General features: G+C 43.2%; 1 protein-coding gene across 3 annotated transcripts in view; it reads right to left on the bottom strand.

Moving 5' to 3' along the window:
* Positions 1 to 21,023, bottom strand: part of recql5 (RecQ helicase-like 5) — a 134,166-nt gene that overhangs the window by 98,879 nt on the left and 14,264 nt on the right. For all 3 annotated transcript variants that reach the window (XM_072558128.1, XM_072558129.1, XM_072558130.1), the window contains exon 2: positions 3,044 to 3,165. In XM_072558128.1, the coding sequence (XP_072414229.1) occupies positions 3,044 to 3,165 (122 nt within the window). The remainder of the gene's footprint in view (positions 1 to 3,043; positions 3,166 to 21,023) is intronic.

Here is a 21,023-nt window from a genome sequence, read left to right as displayed (position 1 = left end):
AGATTTTTAATGAGCACTTTGCATCGGTACTCACTGAGGAGAGGGACATGACGGATGTTGAGGTTAGGAATAGATGTTTGATTACTCTAGATCAAGTCGGCATAAGAAGGGAAGAAGTGTTGGGTATTCTAAAAGGCATTAACGTGGACAAGTCCCCCGGACCAGATGAGATCTATCCCAGATTACTGAGGGAAGCGAGAGAGGAAATAGCTGGGGCCTTAATAGATATCTTTGCAGTATCCTTTAACGTGGGAGACGTCCCAGAGGACTGGAGAATTGCTATTGTTGTCCTTTGTTTAAGAAGAGTAACAGGGATAATCCTGGTAATTATAGACCGGTGAGCCTGACGTCAGTGGTAGGGCAGCTGCTGGAGAAGATACTGAGGGATAGGATCTATTCCCCTTTGGAAGAAAATGGGCTTATCAGTGATAGCCAACAGTTTTGTGCAGGGATGGCCATATCTTACCAACTTAATAGAATTCTTTGAGGAAGTGACAAAGCTGAGCACTTCAGCAAGATGTTTGATAAAGTTCCCCATGGTAAGCTGATGGGGAAGGTGAAGTCGCATGGGTGTACCATCTAGCTAGATGGAGAACTGGCTGGGAGATAGAGAGTAGTAGTGAAAGGGAGTTTCTCAAAATGGAGACCTGCGGCCTGTGGTGTCCCACAGGGATCTGTGCTGGTTCCACTATTGCTTGTGATATACATAAATGATCTGAAGGAAGGTATAGGTTATCTGATTAGCAAGCTTGCAGATGACACCAAGATTGGTGGAGAAGCAGATCGTGAAAGGGAAGGAGAATACAGCTGATTGTAGATAAATTGGACAGTTGGGCAGAGAAATGGTAGATGGAGCTCAATCTAGACAAATACAAGGTGATGCATTTTGGAAGATCCAATTCAAAAGCGAACTAAACAATAAATGGTAAAGTACTGAGGAAAATTGATGTACAGAGAGATCTGGGTGTTCAGGTCTATTGTTCCTTGAAGGTGACAACACAAGTCAATAGAGTGGTCAAGCAAGCATACGGAATGCTTTCCTTCAAGAGTTGGCAGGTCATGTTACAGTTGTATAAGACTTTGGTGCAGCCACACTTGGAATACTGTGTACAGTGCTAGCCACATGACCAAAAGGATATGGATGCTTTGGAGAGGGTGCAGAGGAGGTTCACTGGGATGTTGCCTGGTATGGAGGGCACCAGCTACAGAGAGAGGTTGAGTAGATTAGGATTATTTTCATTAGAAAGACAGAAGTTGATGGGGGCACCTGATTGAGGTCTACAAAATCATGAGAGATATAAAGTTAAAAATCACACAACACCAGGTTATAGTCCAACAGGTTTAATTGGAAGCACTAGCTTTCGGAGCACCACTCCTTCATCAGGTCGTGATAAAGGAGTGGTGCTCCAAAAGCTAGTGCTTCCAATGAAACCTATTGGACTATAACCTGGTGTTGTGTGATTTTTAACTTTGTACACCCCAGTCCAGCACGGGCATCTCCAAATCATAAGAGACATGGACAGGGTGGATAGCAAAAGCTTTTTCCCCCCAGAGTGGGGTACTCAATTGCTAGGTGTCACAGGTTCAAGGTGAGAGGGGAAAAGTTGAGACAGCATATGCATGGAAAGTTCTTTACTCAGAGGATGGTAGGTGCCTGGAACACATTGCCAGTAGAGGTAGTAGAGGCAGGCACTAAAGCATCATTTAAAATGTATCTTGATAGATACATGAATGGGCAGGGAATCAATGGATACAGACCTTTAGAAAATAGACAACAGGTTTAGATAAAGAATCTAGATCAGTGCAGGCTTGGAGGGCCAAAGGGCCTGTTCCTGTGCTGTAATTTTCTTTGTTTGACCCTGTATCCCTTTGGTTTTCTCCTGGGACACAATTTGTCTGAAATTCATCAGGCGGTGACTAGGAAATTGCAGGGGAGTCATTCTTTACCAGAGCCATTGTATTTTTGGTTCTGGATGGCACTTATCCATGCCACAAGAGGAGGCCTGGAAGGCAAGGAGGGCAAGGCTATACAAGACATGAGGGGATGTGGCATCAGAATTCAGGACTTGCTGAGTCAATGTGGGGAGATTAGGAAGAGGATCTGCTACGTGAGTAAGTCATGGTGCCATGCTGCTGACCAAGGCTCTGAGGATGTGTGCATGCACACGTGTGCGTCGACTTGTGGACAGCAGCAAAAAGGGGGTGTTAGATGGAGGAGGTTGGGAAGATCAGAAGCACTACTGCTCTTTTTGGGGTGAGCACCACAAGGAGTGTTAGACAGCAATATATGATGCATCGGGGATGATCAGCAACAGCAATGTCAGCAACCAGCAGATCATTGGGCAAACAACATGAGGAGCACCAGGCAGCAGAGCATAATGTGTCCAGGGTGAGCAGCATGTGGAAGTCCAAGGAATTAAAGAGGTAGACTAATATTATGCATCAAATGGATAAGTGGGTATGGTGCCAGGGAACTGGATGGGGGCTCAGGGATTTGGATGGGGTGGGTGAGGGTATGGGTGATGTTATATAGCTGCTGTTAGAACAAGTCTGGTGGATACTGATAAGGATCAAGTGGGGTGAGAGTGGAGGGAAATGGAAGTATATGGTCCAGTGAAAAAGTTTGTGAGGGCGAAGAGTTGGAGTCGGTTTACTAGGTCCTCAAAAGTTAGAGGGTTTCATCCTCCAGATGTTCCAGGGTAACTATTAAGTTCAGTCTGTCAGAACCCTCCAATTCTAAGTAGGGACCTTTCTGGAGGGTTCCAGAGGACAGGTTGTTCTCTGGAAGTTCCCCATTGGAAGGTTCCCAGACAGTTACCAGGGAGCCACCTAGTGCCAGCATGCAATTCCAGTCTATATTGCTGCAATAGTACATTCCCATGAAAAAGTCTGGGCCAGAATTAACATTGCAAATTCAATATAACTCACTTTTGAAACTACAGTATGGTAGACTCTGTTAGATTAGTTCAGACTGAACTGCCCCGATCCTGGATTGGTTTACTGCCACACATAACAAGGTGAAAATATCCACTACTAAACTCACTTGAATAAGAGCAATCAGCGGCGAGATCACAATGGTAACACCCGCAGCAAGTACAGCCGGTAACTGGTAGCAGAGAGATTTCCCTGCTCCTGTTGGCATGCAGATAAAGACATCCTTATCACCTGTAAAGAAAAGAGAGAAGTTCATCCTGCTTCCAGCTCCTTTGATAAAAGGACCAGAATTCTCATTGGCCCTGCTCCTACTGCATTTCAGTTTTCATTAATCTCACACCTTTAACAGAGGTAAGCATCCTAAATTAGCTCACAGTATAATCATACAAAAACCAACATCGTGTCGAGAAGCTGCAAATTTAATGGAGAAGCTTAACTAACAGGATAGCATCTTTAATATTAAGGTGCTGTCAGACAGGAAGACAATGCACACGTTGGGTGAGGAGGATAATTAACTGTGGAGAGAGTTAAGATATGGGAAGCAGAGTTTTGGAATGACCTTTAGTTTATGAGAGACCCAAGATTGGAAGTTTAATTTCTCTGTGAAATCTCCAGTACTATGCATTTCAACAATTTCAATCTCAGGAGCATCGGAGTTCCTTCACCCCAACATTAATGGCTCTAACCTCAGCTTGCCAGGCCCTTTGATCTGGAACTTCCTCTCAATCACCTCCACCACTCTCACCTAAAAGGGCCCTCATCCCTGACCACCACAGACCTGACATCCTCCAACTCCCACTGGCCTGGCTCCTCCAAACTTGCCTACTTCAAGGAGACCACTGAAAAACCTGGATGTAATAAAAGTATGAGTGAGTCACAATGGAAAGGATTTTAAATGTACAAATGGGTGGTGTTAAAGGAGTTGGAATCTCACTCAAAATTTCTTTCCCTCCAGGTCACTCCACTCCTCCCTCCTCCTCCAATCCAGTTTCAAATGCATCAGACACTACACCTCCCTGAGAGCACAGCTCCTGTTGTAGAGAGATTTGCAGTCTGCAAAAAAACCCAAAGCTGACACTCTACTAACCACCTGCACTGGGGGAGTGTTTCATTGGGGTGCTGTCTTTCAATTAACATGTTAAATTGAATCCAATTTGCCTACTTGGGTAGATTTTAAACATGAGACCGCACAATTTCATAGGTACATAGGAACATAAGAACAGGGGACAGCCACTTAACCCAATGAAACTGCTCTGTCATTCTATATATTCAAGCCTGATTTAATGCTTCCATTTATTTTCTCCACCTCATCCCAATAACCCTGTATATCATTGGTAATCAGACATTTATCAATATCTACCTTATGTATGCTGAGTTTCTAAGAGGAGCAGATTAGATCCCCCCAGTGCCTTAGTCAATATTTATCCCACAAACAACATCACAACAATTGATTATCTGATCATTACTATCATGCTGTGTGTAGGAGCTTGCTATGTGCAAATTGACTGACCTCCTTCTTACAAGAGTTTCAAAATTCATATTTCAAAAATGTCCTTCGAGCTGTGAAATTCTGGCATATGGATCTCAACTTTGCTCAGGCATTGAAGTTTCTATAGATGTGCTGTTTTATAGAGACATGTAGCACTACACAGAAGAGTGTTGATATGATCATGTGCTAGTTTGCTTCTCTTCTTCAGGTTACAACAATGATCTTCAGCAATATGAAAAAGACAACCAAATGTTCAGTCCCTTCGTATCAGGACCCTGGCTCTCCATTGTCAAGTCCTTACTTGGTCTTCTTGATGGTGACACACAGAAACAGGGCCCCTCACAGCCACGAGGTTAAAGCTTCAGAGGAACGTGGAGACCCCCAGATATGTGGCGTGAGGTTGTCTAGAATGTTGACACCATGGCACACCTGAACCAAATTCCCATTTTTGGGTGAAAAGCCATACACAAACACAAATTGCTGCAGAAACTCAACAGGTCTGGCAGCACCTTTGGACAGAAAACAACGTTAATGTTTCAGGTCCAGTGACTTTTCTTCAGAGCTGACAACAGCTAAGAAAAAGTGGTATTTATGTTGATGACAGAAACATTGGGACATAATGAGCAGATAGATGGAGAGGGAGCCCAGAGAGAGAGAGAAAAAGAATCAGGCACAAAAAGTAATTGAGGAAATAGGCCAGGAAAGAAAAGATAGGAGATAATGGGGACTTATGGGTTGGCTGTACTCAAAGGAACACATGACATTTCAAGACCTGGGGTGCAGGGGGTATGTAAAGTACATAAAACAAGGTGTTCAGGTTCTAAAGTTATTGAACTCAGTATTAAGCCCTGAAGGCTGCAGGGATTTCAAGTAGAAAATGAGGTGGTGCTCTTCCAACTTCGAGTCTCGCTGGAGCTTGCAGCAAGCGCGAAACAGAAACGTGGTCAGGGAACATGGCAATGTGTTGAAGTGGCAGGCAAGTGGAAGTTTGGGGTCATTTTAACAGACTGAGCATAGGTGATCGGCAAAGCAGTCATCCAGTCTATATGTCATCTCCTCAATGTAGAGACCACATTGAGAGCAGCAATTACACTAGACTAGATTGAATGAAGTGCAAGTAAATTGTTGCTTCACTTTGAAGGTGTGTCAGGTGCCTTGGATAGTGAGGAGGGAGGAGGTGAACGGGTAAGTGTATCTTCTGCAATGCCGTGAGGTGCTGGACGTGGAGAAGGAGTGGACGAGGATGTCCTGGAGAGTGGACCTTAAAGACTGCTGAGAGGTACATCACCATCTCCTCCATTTCATCTGGAACTGGAAAGATTTATCAATTTTGCTTTCAATTTCCACCCCACTCTTAACTTCACTTGGTCCATCTGACTCCTCCCTTCCCTTCCTACATGCTAGTGAGGGCAGGAATAGGATAGAGGAGATCAATGCATGGCCGAGGTGCTAGTGTATGAGAGAAGGATTCAGATTTTTGGATCACTGGAATCTCTTCTAGGGTAGAAGTGACCTATACAAGGAGGACGGATTGCACCTAAATTGGAAGGGGACTAAGATAGTGGCAGGGAGATTTGCTAGAGCTGCTTGGGAGGATTTAAACTAGTAAGGTGGGGGGGGGGGGTGGGACCTAAGGAGATCTAGTGAGGAAAGAGATAAATCTGAGACTGGTACAGTTGAGAACAGAAGCGAGTCAAACACTCAGGACAGGCAGGAACAAAGCAGAAAATAAGGTAGGACTAATAAATTAAACTGCATTTATTTCAATGCAAGAGGCCTAACAGGGAAGGCAGATGAACTCAGGGCATGGTTAGGAACATGGGATGGGATATCATAGCAATTATAGAAGCATGGCTCAGAGACGGACAGGACTGACAGCTTAATGTTCCAGGATACAAATGCTACAGGAAGGATAGAAAGGGAGGCAAGAGAGGAGGGGGAGTGGCATTTTTGATAAGGAATAGCATTGCAGCTGTCCTGAGGGAGGATATTCCCGGAAACACACCCAGGAAAGTTATTTGGGTAGAACTGAGAAATAAGAAAGGGATGATCACCTTATTGGGATTGTATTACAGAGGAGATCTCAGTTGTCTGTAAGAATAATAGGGTGGTTAAGGCGGGAGATTTTAACTTTCCAAACATAGACTGGGATTGCCACAGTGGTAAGGGTTTAGATGGAGAGGAATTTGTTAAGTGTGTACAAGACAATTTTCTGATTCAGTATGTGGATGCACCTAATAGAGAAGGTGCAAAACTTGACCTACTCTTGGGAAATGAGGCAGGGCAGGTGACTGAGGTGTCAGTGGGGGAGCACTTTGGGGCCAATGACCATAATTGTATTTGTTTTAAAATAATGATGGAAAAGGATAGACCAGATCTAAATGTTGAAGTTCTAAATTGGAGAATGCCTAATACCGTCAAAATTAGCCTAAGAACTTTCAAAAGCTGACTGGGGACAGAGATTCGCAGGTAAAGGGACGGCTGAAAAATTGGAAGCCTTCAGAAATGAGATTACGAGAGTCCAGAGAGTCACTGTTAGGGTGAAAGGAAAGGCTGGTAGGTATAGGGAATGCTGGATGACTGAAGAAATTGAGGGTTTAGTTAAGAAAAAGAAGGAAGCATCTGTCAGGTATAGATAGGATAGATCGAGTGAATCCTTAGAAGAGTATAAAGACAGTAGGATTATACTTAAAGAGGGAAATCAGGAGGGCAAAAAGGGGATATGAGATAGCTTTGGCAAATAGAGTTAAGGAGAATCCAAAGGGTGTTTACAAATACATTAAGGTCAAAAGAGTAACTATGGTGAGAATAGGACCCCTCAAAGCTCAACAAGGCGGCCTTTGTGTGGAGCCACAGGAGATGGGGGAGATACTAAATGAGTATTTTGCATCAGTATTTACTGTGGAAGAGAACTTGGAAGATATAGAATGTAGGGTAATTGATGGTGACATCTTGAAAAATATCCATATTACAGAGGAAGTGCTGGATGTCTTGAAACACATAAAAGTAGATAAATCCCCAGGAGCTGATCAGATGCACCTGAGAACTCTGTGGGAAGCTAGAGAAGTGATTGTTGGGGCCTCTTACTGAAATATTTGTATCATAGATAGTCACAGGTGAAGTGCCGGAAGACTGAAGGCTGACTAGCGTGGTGCCACCGTTTAAGAAAGGTGGTCAGGACAAGTCAGGGAACTATAGACCAGTGAGCCTGAGCCTGACGTCGGTGGTGGGCAAGTTGTTGGAGGGAATCCTGAGGGACAGGATGTACATGCATTGGAAAGGCATAGTCAACATGGCTTTGTGCTTGGGAAATCATGTCTCACACATTTGATTGAGTTTTTTGAAGAAGTAACAAAGAGGATTGATGAGGGCAGAGCAATGAACATGATCTGTATGGACTTCAGTAAGGTTCCCCATGGTTAGATCTCACGGAATACAGGGAGAACTAGCCATTTAGATACACAACTGGCTCAAAGGTAGAAGACAGAGGGTGGTGGTGGAGAGTTGTTTTTCAGACTGGAAGCCTGTGACCAGTGGAGTGCCACAAGGATTGGTGCTGGGCCCTCTACTTTTCATCATTTATATGAAAGGTATAGTTAGTCAATTTGCAGATGACACCAAAATTGGAGGTGTAGTGGAGAGCAAAGTGGACCTCAGATTACAACAGGATCTTGATCAGATGGGCCAATGGGCTGAGAAGTGGCAGATGGAGTTTAATTCAGTTACATGTGAGGTGCTGCATTTTGGGAAAGCAAATCTTAGCAGGACTTACACATTTAATGGTAAGGTCCTAGGGAATGTTGCTGAACAAAGAATCCTTGGAGTGCAGGTTCATAGCTCCTTGGAAGTGGAGTCGCAGGTAGACAGGATAGTGACAGAATATTGTGTGCAATTCTGGTCTCCTTCCTATTGGAAAGATGTTGTGAAACTTGAAAGGGCTCAGAAAACATTTACAAGGATTTGAGCTATAGGGAGAGGCTGAACAGGCTGGGGCTGTTTTCCCTGGAGTGCCGGAAGCTGAGAGGTGGCCTTATAGAGGTTTACAAAATCATGAAGGGCGTGGATAGAACAAATAGGCAAAGTCTTTTCCCTGGGGTGAGGGAGTCCAGAACTAGAGGGTATAGGTTTACGGTAAGAGGGGAAAGATATAAGAGAGACTTATGGGGCAACGTTTTCACGGAGAGGGTGGTATGCGTATGGAATGAGCTGCCAGAGGAAGTGGTAGAGGCCAGTATAATTGCAACATTTAAAAGGCATTGGGATAGGAAGGACTTGGAGGGATATGGGCCGAGTGCTGGCAGATTGGACTAGATTGGGTTGGGATATCTGTTTGGCATGGATGGGTTGGATTGTGCTGTACATCTCTATTCTGTTTCCATTCGTGCATAGGTTGAGAGCAGTGAGGGCAGAAATAGGGTTTCAAGGTTGCAAGAGTTCACCGACAAGCAGGAAGGTGTTTTGAAGTGTGTCTCCTTCAATGCCAGGAGCATCAGAATAAGGTGGATGAACTTGCAGCATGGGTTCGTACCTAGGACTTCGATGTTATGGCCATTTCAGAGACGTGGATAGAGCAGAGACTGGAATGGCTTTACAGGTTCTAGGAATTAGATGTTAAGAACAGGGGAGGTAGAAAAAAAGGGGGATGTATAGCGTTAGTCACAGAAAGGACGTTTGATGAGGCCTCATCTACTAAAGTAGTAGGGGCTGAGGTTATAAACAGGAAAAGGGAAGTCACCCTCCTTTCCTGTTGGGAGTTTTCCATAGGCCTCCAAATAGTTCCACAGATGTGGAAGAAAGGATTGAAAAGATGATTCGGGATAACAGTGAAAGTAACAGGGTAGCTGTGGCGGAGCACTTTAACGTTCCACATATTGATTGGAAACACCATAGTTCGAGTACTTTAGATGGGTCAGTTTTTGTCCAATGTGTGGAGGGTTTCCTGACACAGTATGTAGACAGGCCAACAAGGGACGAGGCCACATTAGATTTGGTACTGGGTAATGAACCAGGCCAGGTGTTAGATCTGGAGGTAGGTGAGCACTTTGGTGATCGTGACCACAATTCAGTTCCATTTACTTTAGTGATGGAAAGGGACAGGTTTATACCACAGGGCAAGAGTTATAGATGGAGGAAAAGCAATTATGATATAATGAAGCAAAATTTAGGATGCATTGGATGGGAAAGGAAACTGCAGAGGATGGACTCTACTCAAATGTGGAGTTTATTCAAGGAACAGCTACTGCATTTCCTTGATCAGTATGTACCTGTCAGACAGGGAGGAAGTGGTCGAGTGAGGGAACTGTGGTTCACTAAAGAAGTTGAATCTTTTGTCAAGAGGGAGGAGGAGGCGTATGTTAGGATGAGATGGGAAGGCTCAGTTAGGGTGCTTGAGAATTACAAGTTAGCCAGGAAGGACCTAAAGAGAGAACTAAGAGGAGCCAGGAGGGGACATAAGAAACGTTTGGCAGGTAGAATCAAGGAAAACCCTATAGCTTTCTATAAGTATATCAAGAATAAAAGAATGACTAGGGTAAGATTAGGGCAGTCAAGGATAATAGTGGGGAAGTTATGCATGGAATCCGAAGAGATAGGAGAGTCATGAAACGAATATTTTTCGTCAGTATTCACACTGGAAAAAGACAATGTTGTCGAGGTGAATACTGAGATACAGGCTCCTAGACTAGATGGGATTGAGGTTCACGAGGAGGTGGTGTTAGTAATTCTGGAAAGTGTGAAAAAAGATAAGCATCCTGGGCTGGATGGGATTTATCCCAAGACTGTCTGGGAAGCTTGGGAGGAGATTACATAGCCCTTCGCTTTGATCTTTATGTTGTCATTGTCTATAGGAATAGTTCCAGAAGATTGGAGGATAACAAATTTCCCCTTGTTCAAGGGGAGTAGAGGCAACCATGTTAATTATAGACCAGTGAGCCTTACTTCAGTTGTGTGCAAAGTTTTGGAAAGGATTATAAGAGATAACATCAGTGTAGAAGGATGTTGCAGGTTTGAGGGGGACATACACATGCTGCAGAGCTAGGCTGAGAGGTGGCAAATGGAGTTTAATACAGAAAAGGTGAGGTGATTCACTTTGAAAGGAGTAACAGGAGTACAGTGTACTGGGTTAATGATAAGATTCTTGGTAGCATGGATAAGCAGAGAGATCTGTGTCCATGTACATAGATCTTTGAAAGTTGCCACCCAGATCAATAAGGTTGTTAAGAAAGCATACAGTGTGTTAGCTTTTCTTGATTGAGAGATTGGGTTTCAGAGCCATGAGATCATGTTGCAGCTGTACAAAATTCTAGTGCAGCCACACTTCGAGTATTGCGTACACTTCTGGTCGCCACATTATCGGAAGGATGTGGAAGCATTTGAAAGGGTTCAGATGAGATTTAACAGGATGTTGCCTTGTACTGAGGGAAGGTCTTATGATGAAAGGCTGTGGGACTTGAGGCTATTTTCATTAAAGAAAAAAAGGTTGAGAGGTGACTAAATAGAGGCATGCAAAATGATCAGAAGATTAGATAGGGTGGGCAGTGACAGCCTTTTTTCTCCGTTGGTGATGGCTAGCATGAGGGAATATAGCTTTAAATTGAGGGCTGATAGATATACAATAGATATCAGAGATAGGTTCTTTACTCAGAGAGTTGTAAGTGCATGGAATGCCCCACATGCAATAGTAGTGGACTCGCTAAGATTAAAGGCATTTAAATGGTCACTGGATAATCATATGCTTAATATGCACCAGGGTTAGCATACAACACTTGAAGTTTCAATTTCCAAGGAAAGGAGGTGAAGAAAACCCACAGCAGTATTATTGTATGCAGCTGAAAATTAACAGACTCCAGAGATGTCTAGGATAGTGCCGTCTGATGAGGTTTGCTGAATGCAAAAGACCTGGCATTGTGCTTGTGAGTCGGTATTGGAGTGCAGTCTGTGGAAAGGATTAACAAATAGGGCACAAGCAGTCATTGAGGCAAACCATGACAGAGTGGCTTTTGAGGGAATTTCAAGGCTTGACTGTTAAATGTAGACAGCTAGAATCCTTTGTAAAGGAGATGATGCTTTAATGAGATTTAGTGACTGTGTGCCATCTGTGCAATTTGCTGAGAAATCCATCTGTGTGTGTGGAATTGCATCTGAGATTTGATGCATTGTCCAAAGTGGTTGATCACAGTTTGTCTGTTAACTCCTATTTATCTCCTGTTAATTCTGAATGTTGAAATATACATATGTGTAAAGCGTAGTCTTTTTTGAATCTTGAGGAGTAAAACTTTGTTATATTTGTTCAAAACAGCAGAACCTCTTGGTATGAGATCCCTTACTGAGTACCTGGAATCTCCAACTTCATCTACTTCAATTAAAAAATGTTACTTGTCCCTAACAGGGTTGTAATGTAATTTGCAGTCTCATTGAGACTCCCATTTATTTATTGTATTCATTATTTACAATAGTTTGCCCCATTTCAGGCTCAGACTTGCCCATACTCTGCATTCATACATTTCAGAAGCTACATGATAATTAGGAATACATTTGTTAATTCAAAGTTTGAGAGAAGATTTGTAGCTCGGGTGCTCATTGTTGTGGTTCTGTTCGCCAAGCTGGGAATTTGTGTTGCAGACGTTTCGTCCCCTGTCTAGGTGACATCCTCAGTGCTTGGGAGCCTCCTGTGAAGCGCTTCTGTGATCTTTCCTCTGGCATTTATAGTGGTTTGTCTCTGCCACTTCCGGTTGTCAGTTCCAGCTGTCCGCTGCAGTGGCCGGTATACTGGGTCCAGGTCGATGTGCTTATTGATTGAATCTGTGGATGAGTGCCATGCCTCTAGGAATTCCCTGGCTGTTCTCTGTTTGGCTTGTCCTATAATAGTAGTGTTGTCCCAGTCGAACTCATGTTGCTTGTCATCTGAGTGTGTGGCTACTAAGGATAGCTGGTCGTGTTGTTTCGTGGCTAGTTGGTATTCATGGATGCGGATCGTTAACTGTCTTCCTGTTTGTCCTATGTAGTGTTTTGTGCAGTCCTTGCTTGGGATTTTGTACACTACATTGGTTTTGCTTATGCTGGGTATCGGGTCCTTCGTCTTGTTGAGCTGTTGTCTGAGAGTGGCTGTTGGTTTGTGTGCTGTTATGAGTCCTCGTGGTTGCAGTAGTCTGGCTCTCAGTTCAGAAATGCTCTTGATGTATAGTAGTGTGGCTAGTCCTTTGGGTTGCGGCATGTCCTCGTTCCGTTGTTTTTCCCTTAGGCATCTGTTGATGAAATTGCGCGTTTTTGGCGAATACATTGTATAGGTGTTCTTCTTCCTCTTTTTGCAGTTTAGATTAGATTAGATTAGATTACTTACAGTGTGGAAACAGGCCCTTCGGCCCAACAAGTCCACACCGCCCCGCCGAAGCGTAACCCACACATACCCCTACATCTACATCTACCCCTTACCTAACACTACGGGCAATTTAGCATGGCCAATTCACCTGACCTGCACATCTTTGGACTGTGGGAGGAAACCGGAGCACCCGGAGGAAACCCACGCAGACACGGGGAGAACGTGCAAACTCCACACAGTCAGTCGCCTGAGGCGGGAATTGAACCCAGGTCTCCGGCGCTGTGAGGCAGCAGTGCTAACCACTGTGCCACCGTGCCACCGTGCCGCCCAGTTCTGGTGTACTGCAGTGTGTTGTGGCCCTTTTGAACAGTGTCTTGATGCAACTTCGTTTGTGTGTGTTGGGGTGGTTGCTTTCGTAGTTCAGGACTTGGTCTGTGCGTGTGGCTTTCCTGTATACCTTTGTGGTGATTACAAAGGTGTTCATCCACATATCTGACCCAGAGTTTGGGTTGAATTTGCGGCAAGACTGCTTGTTCTAATCTTTGCATTACCACTTCTGTTATGAGTCCAGAGATGGGTGAGCCCATGGGTGTGCCATTGATTTGTTCATATATTTGGTTGTTGAATGTGAAGTGTGTTGTGAGGCACAGGTCCTGTAGTTTGAGTATGCCGTCTTTGTTGATAGGTTCACCGTCCTTTTATCTGTTTTGTATGTCCAGCAGGTTGACTATTGTTTCTCTGGCTAGGGTTTCGTCGATACAGGTGAACAGTGCCGTTATATCGAATGAGCCACTGCAACGGACAGCTGGAACTGACAACCGGAAGCGGCAGAGACAAACCACTATAAATGCCGGAGGAAACATCACAGAAGCACTTCACAGGAGGCTCCCAAGCACTGAGGATGTCACCTAGACAGGGGACAAAACGTCTGCAACACAAATTCCCAGCTCGGCGAACACAACCACAACATACATTTGCTAATTATGCAAAGCTAAAATATATTGTGTATTTAGTAGATTTATTGATGATGTATTTAGCTCAAATTAGCCAGCAGGGTTGGTACCACACTTGATTCTCATCAGGGCTTTCAACAAAATCTTCATCATCTTCTCTAATACAAGCTTTATGAATTGGTAAAGAGAATACAGACACCATGTCTGACATTAGGTGTAAGGCCAAAAGCTGAAGAGATGAAATTTTAGTCAGGTGGACACAGCAGCAAGGTATAGTAAGGGACCTTCAGAGAGCAGGACCTAGATTGGAGGGCCTATGAACAACGAAATGCTGTGAGGACACAAACATACAAATAGCTGTCATCAGAAAAAAAAACAGCATTAATGAGAGCGTCTACCCAGTGACTGCAGACTGTGGTGAGGCCAAGGTGAAAAGAATGAACAAAAACAAATGGATTTTAAATTAAGATACTAAGTGAGAAGGAGGGTTAACAAATGGGGATGATGGACAAGCTTGACAGAAAAACAAGGCAGAATTAAAGAGGCTTTTGGTCTGGAGGATAGAAGACCAGCAATGATGATGTTGGAATATTGCAACATGGAGATGACAAAGACATAAAAGAGTTATCTTAAGTTTTGTTGAAAATGAGATTTAAAAGTAGTCCTGGGGTTTTCATTTTATGAATCAAAACCTGCCACCCATTCTAAAAGACTGAAGACTTAACACCAATCTAGGTTTGTTCAATATATCATTTCAGCTGTATGACATTGTAATCTTTTGCTATAAATTCTGTGTCTTATGATCTTGCTCCATAGCTACCTGATGAAGGAGCAGCACTCTGAAAGCTAATGCTTCCAAATAAACCTATTGACCTATGATCTGGTGTTGTGAGATTTTTAAAATTACAATTAATCATGCATTGTGCATTCAGCTAGTAAAGTATGTGCCTAAATTCACAATCTCTGCAGGTTTGAAAATAGTTTTCTAGGGGCAACTAGAGGGTGGGATGCATGTGGAATGAGCTGTCAGCAGAAGTGACTGAGGTGAGTACATTAAAAATATTTAAAAGGCAGTTGGACAAATACATGGGCATGGACTAAAGGGTCTATCTCCGAGCTGTAGGACTCTATGAACTCTACCCAATTCAATGCAAATAAATATTGGGACTCCACTGCAATTCTAACTATTTCTTTTTCTTGATTCAATCACAGGCTAGGCAGAATTTATTGCTCTAACTTACTGTCCAGAGGACAGCTCAGAGTCAACCACATTGCTGTGGGTCTGCAGTCATATGTCAGCCAGACCAGGTAAGGGTGACAATTTCCTTCCCCAAAGGACATTAGAGAACTAGATGGGTTCTTTCCAGCAATCGACAATGGATTCATGGGCATCATTAGAGTCTAAGTCCAGAATTTTTTTCCATTGAATTGAAATTCCACCATCTGCCATGGCAGGATTTGAATCCAGCTCCCCAGAATGTTACCTGGGTCTCTAGATTAACAGTCCAGCAATAATTCCACTAGGCTATCGCTACCCCAGCATAACTACTAAACTAACCATGTTCCTAAATTCTACAGTTTTCATGATGCACTTGCAATTTCCAGTTTAAAAATATTCAGAAAAAACTTGAGTACCTGAAGAGTGGAACTCATTACCAGAGGGAATGTTTGTAGCAATCAATATACATGCATTTAAAGAAAGGTAGACAAACATATAGGGGAGAAGGTAATATATGGGTGTAATGATCGAAATAGAAGTTGAGAAGAGGCTCTATCTCCGAGTTGTAGGACTCTAGACTCACAGACATCAGCATGGATTGCGTACGCAGAGGGTCTGTATCTGTGCCACATATTCCTGTGTAATTCTAACTTACAGTCACAATTTTTGAAATAATACAAAATGAACTATTCCCACCTGTCCCAAAGTTACTGAGTGGTGCAGTCATGCCACAGAATTAATTTCCTTTCAATGGTATTTGCATATTAACTGAAGTGACAGACAGCAGCGTAAAGAAAGAAAAGTAGTCTACCCCACCAGGGTGCTTCGTTACAAAGAAAAATCCTAACCAGCCCCATCCTCCAATTTATACTGTGCCAAATCAAAAGAAAATTTTTCCCTTCCCTCAGCCTCCCTCTAATTAGGACAAGCTTCCTGTCCCCGTAACAACACCTCAACTTTTGTCCTACCTTAAGCAACATTGGTGTCTTTATCACTGAGTGTACATGCCTTTCTTTTCTCTAATGGTATAGGGCTACAGTTTGGAGACTCAGGTTGCATATTAAATCCACATCTCCATAATCTACAGGCATCGGGGTCCTGAGTGATAATTTAGCCACAAAGGAAGTAATAGTATTCATGACTGAAATAAAAACAAAGTGCTGGAGAAATACAGCACATTTGGCAGCATCTGTGGAAGGAAAATAGAATAAGTGAGTCCTATATGACTCTTCATTCAGGCCATTATGTTGTGCCAGTCCTTTTTAAAATAGCTATCCCAAACAGACCATCCAAACCTCAATCAAGATAAGCAGAGCTTGAGATCATAAATCCCTACAGTGTGAAAGCAGGCCATTTGGTCCATCAAGTTCACACCGACCCTCCAAAAGAGAATCTTATCAATACCCACAATTACACCCTCACACTCTATCTCTGGTAATCCTGCAAACTTCACCTTATCCCTGGGCACCATGGGCAATTTAGCATTGCCAACTCACCGAACCTGCACATCTTTGATTGTGGGAGGAAACTGGAGCACCCACGCAGAATTGCTGCGGCACTCCCTCTGTTTTAAGTATACGCTTTCTCAGTTAAGGATACCAAAATTGCACACAACATTCTAGGTGTGGTCTCAGCAAGGCTCTGCGTCGCAAAGCGTAGTGCTGGAAAAGTCCAATTTAGCCAGGTTTTCTTGAATTAATAAGAGAACATTTATCAATTACTACACATGAGAAAGATTAATGACACCACATGTGTCCACACATTAGAAGTAAGAGTTGAGTCCAAAAAGATAAGTTTAAAATTCACAAACCCATCTCTGAATTCATGGCAAACAGTGGAAAGTTAAACATTACGACTGCATTTGAAGTCGGCCACAGGGTGATGGGGTTGTTTGGTGCGTGTGTCGCAGAGATGTTCCCTAAAATGCTCTACAAGTTGCCGTTCTGTCTCCCAGATGTCGACCACATCAAGAGCAACAAATCCAGCAGATGAAGTGGGTGGTTGTGCAGGAAAAGCTCTGCCAGATGTGAAAAGATACTTTGAGGCGTTGGACAGAGGTGAAGGTGGTGGTGTGAGCACAGGCTTTACACCTCATACGGCACCAAACAACTACCTCTTCCACATTCCTGATGAAGGGCTTATGCCCGAAACATTGACTCTCCTGCTTCTCAGATGCTGCTGGACCTGCTGTGCTTTTCCAGCGCCAGCCTTTTAGACTCTGACTCTTCAGCATCTGCAGGCCTCACCTTCTCCCTCTCGTGGGCAGCACGGTGGCACAGTGGTTAGCACTGCTGCCTCACAGTGCCTCGAGCAACTGTCTGTGTGGAGTTTGCACATTCCCCCTGTGTCTGCGTGGATTTCCTCCAGGTTCTCCGGTTTCCTCCCACAGTCCAAAGATGGGCAGGTCAGGTGAATTGGCCATGCTAAATTGCCCGTAGTGTTAGGTGAAGAGGTAAATGTAGGGGAATGTATCTGGGTGGGTTGCTCTTCGGAAGGTCGGTGTGGACTTGTTGGGCCGAAGGGCCTGTTTCCACACTGTAAGTAATCTAATCTAATGTAAGGAGGGATCTGTTCAGCTTCAGCAAGATGTCTCACTCCTGTACTCAAATCCTCTTGCAATGAAGGCCAGAATACCATTTGTCTTCCTAACGTCTTGCTGCACCTGCATGCTTGCTTTCTGTGACTGCAGGTAAAAGGATGCACAGGGTTCCTTTATTTATCAAAATTTCCCAATCTCTCAGGATAAGTCAGCATGGTTTTGCAGGGAAGAGGCCAACGGATAGACAGTTAGAATTTGTTGAAAAATCGATGAGAGATTCATTGACTTTTCCCATCAAGATTTAGCATTGCTTTTATTATTATATTAGAGGGTGTTTTAAAGTCGAAAAATATGAAATAGGTTTGCAGTTATTTAAGTTGATAGCCAATTGGCATCATCAATGGAGCCATGCATGAAATGAATGGCAAGTGGCAAGTTACAGAGTTCAGAAGAGAGGTGAATGCAAAAGCAGAAATTTCAGACAAGGTAGAGCGAGTTGCTCAGAAAGGTGTTCAGTAAAAACATAGAGGATGTAAATATCAAGTGTTTTTTGTCTCCAGATCTAGTGACATGGATGACAATGGTATCTGCCTGTATAGAGTGCTCCCTCATTCCTGCAGGAGGAGGCAAGTGCAAGTCTCAGATCATCGACAGTACTACAGTTACTGATCAAATTCACTATGACACAAAGTTTAGTTACAAATTCTGAAGACAGTTCATTGGATCTAAAACAGAGTTTTGACCAGTCGCAAAAGGATTTTCAGCATTTTGCTTTTATTTTACTGTAGTGATTGAGCCCATCGTCATGATACCAACACTTTTTTAGATCTATCACTCCTTACCCAATTACTTTAATGTCAATTATAGCCTTAATTCATCAATTCAAAGTTACCAGCCAATTACTATTGCCAATTCTTGAGTTGATATCATGGGACACAATGGCTGGGCACCTAGAGTTAATCAGGTGCAGCTGGCAGATTTACAAAAGGAAATCATGTTTCAGTGTTGCAGACTGTTACCTCCAGATCCAGGGCAAGGTTCCTTAATTTGTTACTGTGCCAGATGGCTTACCCCAAACTGTTTAAGCACTCTGGTGAAAAAGAGATGAACTCGCTCCCCTTCTTTATCCACCAGTTGATCTCAACAAGGTTAATTTAAAACAGTATCCCTTCCCCTTTGGATACTTCCTCTCCGATCAAATGCTGCTTTAAAAACGAGGCCAATTTAGCCAGGTTTTCTTGAATTAACAAGAGAACATTTATTAATTACTACACACGAGGAAGATTAATGACACCACATGTGTACACACATTAGAAGTAAGAGTTGAGTCCAAAAAGATAAGAGCTTAAAATTCACAAACCCATCTCTGAATTAATGACAATGAGTGGAGAGTTAAACATTACGACTGCATTTGAAGTATCATTGTTGTTAGTCATTGAAAAATTCAATTCCACAATTCTGAAGTTTGTAGATTGGTTGAGATCCTTTTAATCCTTTGAACTGTGGCTGAATTCCAATATTCAGGATAAGAGGGAGCCCTTTTGTTATCTTGTTTTCTTCTGTCTAGTTTGTAGTTAATTAACTTTAGAGTCTTCACCTGCAACACACGATGACTAGGAGTTGTTTTTTTGACTGTAAGCTTCAATGTAAAGGTAAAGTCACCATGGTACCACCGATCTGTAGAGCTGCTCTCGCATTAGAGAGAGACCACTGATGTTGAGTTTAACCTGAGGGTCACCATGCTTCAGGTGAGAGCTTCATGTGACCTGAGCTGGTACAAGAATTGAACCCCTGCTGTTGGCATCATAAAGCAGCTGTCCAGCGAACCGACCCTCCCTGCACAGTATGCTCAAGGTCAAGCCTGAGTTGGTACTCAAGAATGTTCAGTCTCACGAGAACGCCAGTCAAGTTGAAGTTGGCTTTTAATCCTTGACCTTCAGTATTCTTCAAAGGGAAAACACAAAATATATCTGCAGTTTCAAAAATAATGGTTTGCTGTTGAGAAGGTTTTTGTCAGCCCCTTATTGCCTTTGTAGTCACAAGTGATCTATGCTGACTTGCCTCTTCCCCCGTCTTTGAAAGGTTGTTGTTTGAAATTCCCTGTGCATCTGCAGTTGAGATATTCATGGGTGTTTCTCTTTCTTTGAAAATCAATTTACATCTGCAGCCATTTCTGGCTGTATCAGTCCTCTTTTAGATTAGATTAGATTAGATTCCCTACAGTGTGGAAACAGGCCCTTCAGCCTAAAGTCCACACCGACCCTCCGAAGAGTAACCCACCCAAACCCATTTCCCTCTGATTAATGCACCTAACACTACGGGCAATTTAGCATGGCCAATTCACCTGACCTACACATCTTTGGACTGTGGGAGGAAACCAGAGCACCGGGGGGAAATCCACGCAGACACGGGGAGAACCTGCAAACTCCACACAGACAGTCACCCGAGGCTGGAATTGAACCCGGCTGTAATCGAACAGTGCTAACCACTGAGCCACCGTGCCGCCCTGTTAAAATACACATTTTGGAATTAATTTACATATATTCATGGTACTTTGGGTTTCTGACCCATAGTCATCTTGAAGAAATTCTTTGCACATAGTCATCTTGAAGAAATTCTTTGCACAAGGACGACAGGTTTTTTTTAAAAAGTAACAAACAATTACTGATAAAGATGCTTACGCATATGTAGAATAGTACAGCACGGGAACTGGTCCTTCGACCCATGATGTTATGCCGAACATGACACCAAATTAAACTAATTCCTTCTACCTGCCCTTGCAAATTCATGTGGTTATCTAAAAGTTCCTTAAACACCCATAACTTCTCCGCCTCCATCACTACACCTGGCCATGCGTTCCAGACTTCTACCACTCTCTGTGTAAAACACTTCCTCCTCATATTTCGTTTGCACTTTCCCCCTTACACCTTAAATGCATGCCCCCTAATATTAGACATTTCAATCCTGGGCAAAAGATTCTGACCATCGGCCCCAGCTATGCATTTCAATTTTATAGACTTCTATCAAGTCTCCCCTAGGTGCCTGCTGCTCCAGAGAAAACAAGTCAAGTTTTCATTGTCTCTCCTTATAACGCATACCCTCTAAAACAGGCAGAATCCTGATAAACCTCTTCTGCACCCTCACCAAAGCCTCTATATCCTTCCTATAATGCAGTGACCAGAAATGAATGCAATCTCCAAGTGTGGCCTAACCAAAGTCTTTTAAAGCTGTAACATGACGTCCTAATTCTTGTACTCAATTTCTCAACCAACAAACGTGAACATGCCAAAAAGCCTGCTTTACCACCCTGCCTACTTGCATGGCCATTTTCAGGGAGCTAAGGATTTGAACCCCAAGATCCCTCTGTACATCAGTGATATTTAAGGTCTGCCATTAACTGTTTAACTGTTTAACATTTACATTAACATTTGATCTCCCAAAGTGCAGCACCTCACACACCCAAATTAAACTCCATCTGACATTGTTACAGACATAGCTGCCACTGATCTCACTCCCGCTGTATTCTTGGACAACCTTCTACATTATTCACAACTCCACTGATCTTTGTACCA

Source organism: Chiloscyllium punctatum, chromosome 39 (genome assembly GCF_047496795.1).
Source record: "Chiloscyllium punctatum isolate Juve2018m chromosome 39, sChiPun1.3, whole genome shotgun sequence".
NCBI lineage: Eukaryota > Metazoa > Chordata > Chondrichthyes > Orectolobiformes > Hemiscylliidae > Chiloscyllium > Chiloscyllium punctatum.
The sequence above is the reverse complement of the archived record's forward strand: the minus strand, read 5'-3'. Positions and strand labels throughout refer to the sequence as shown.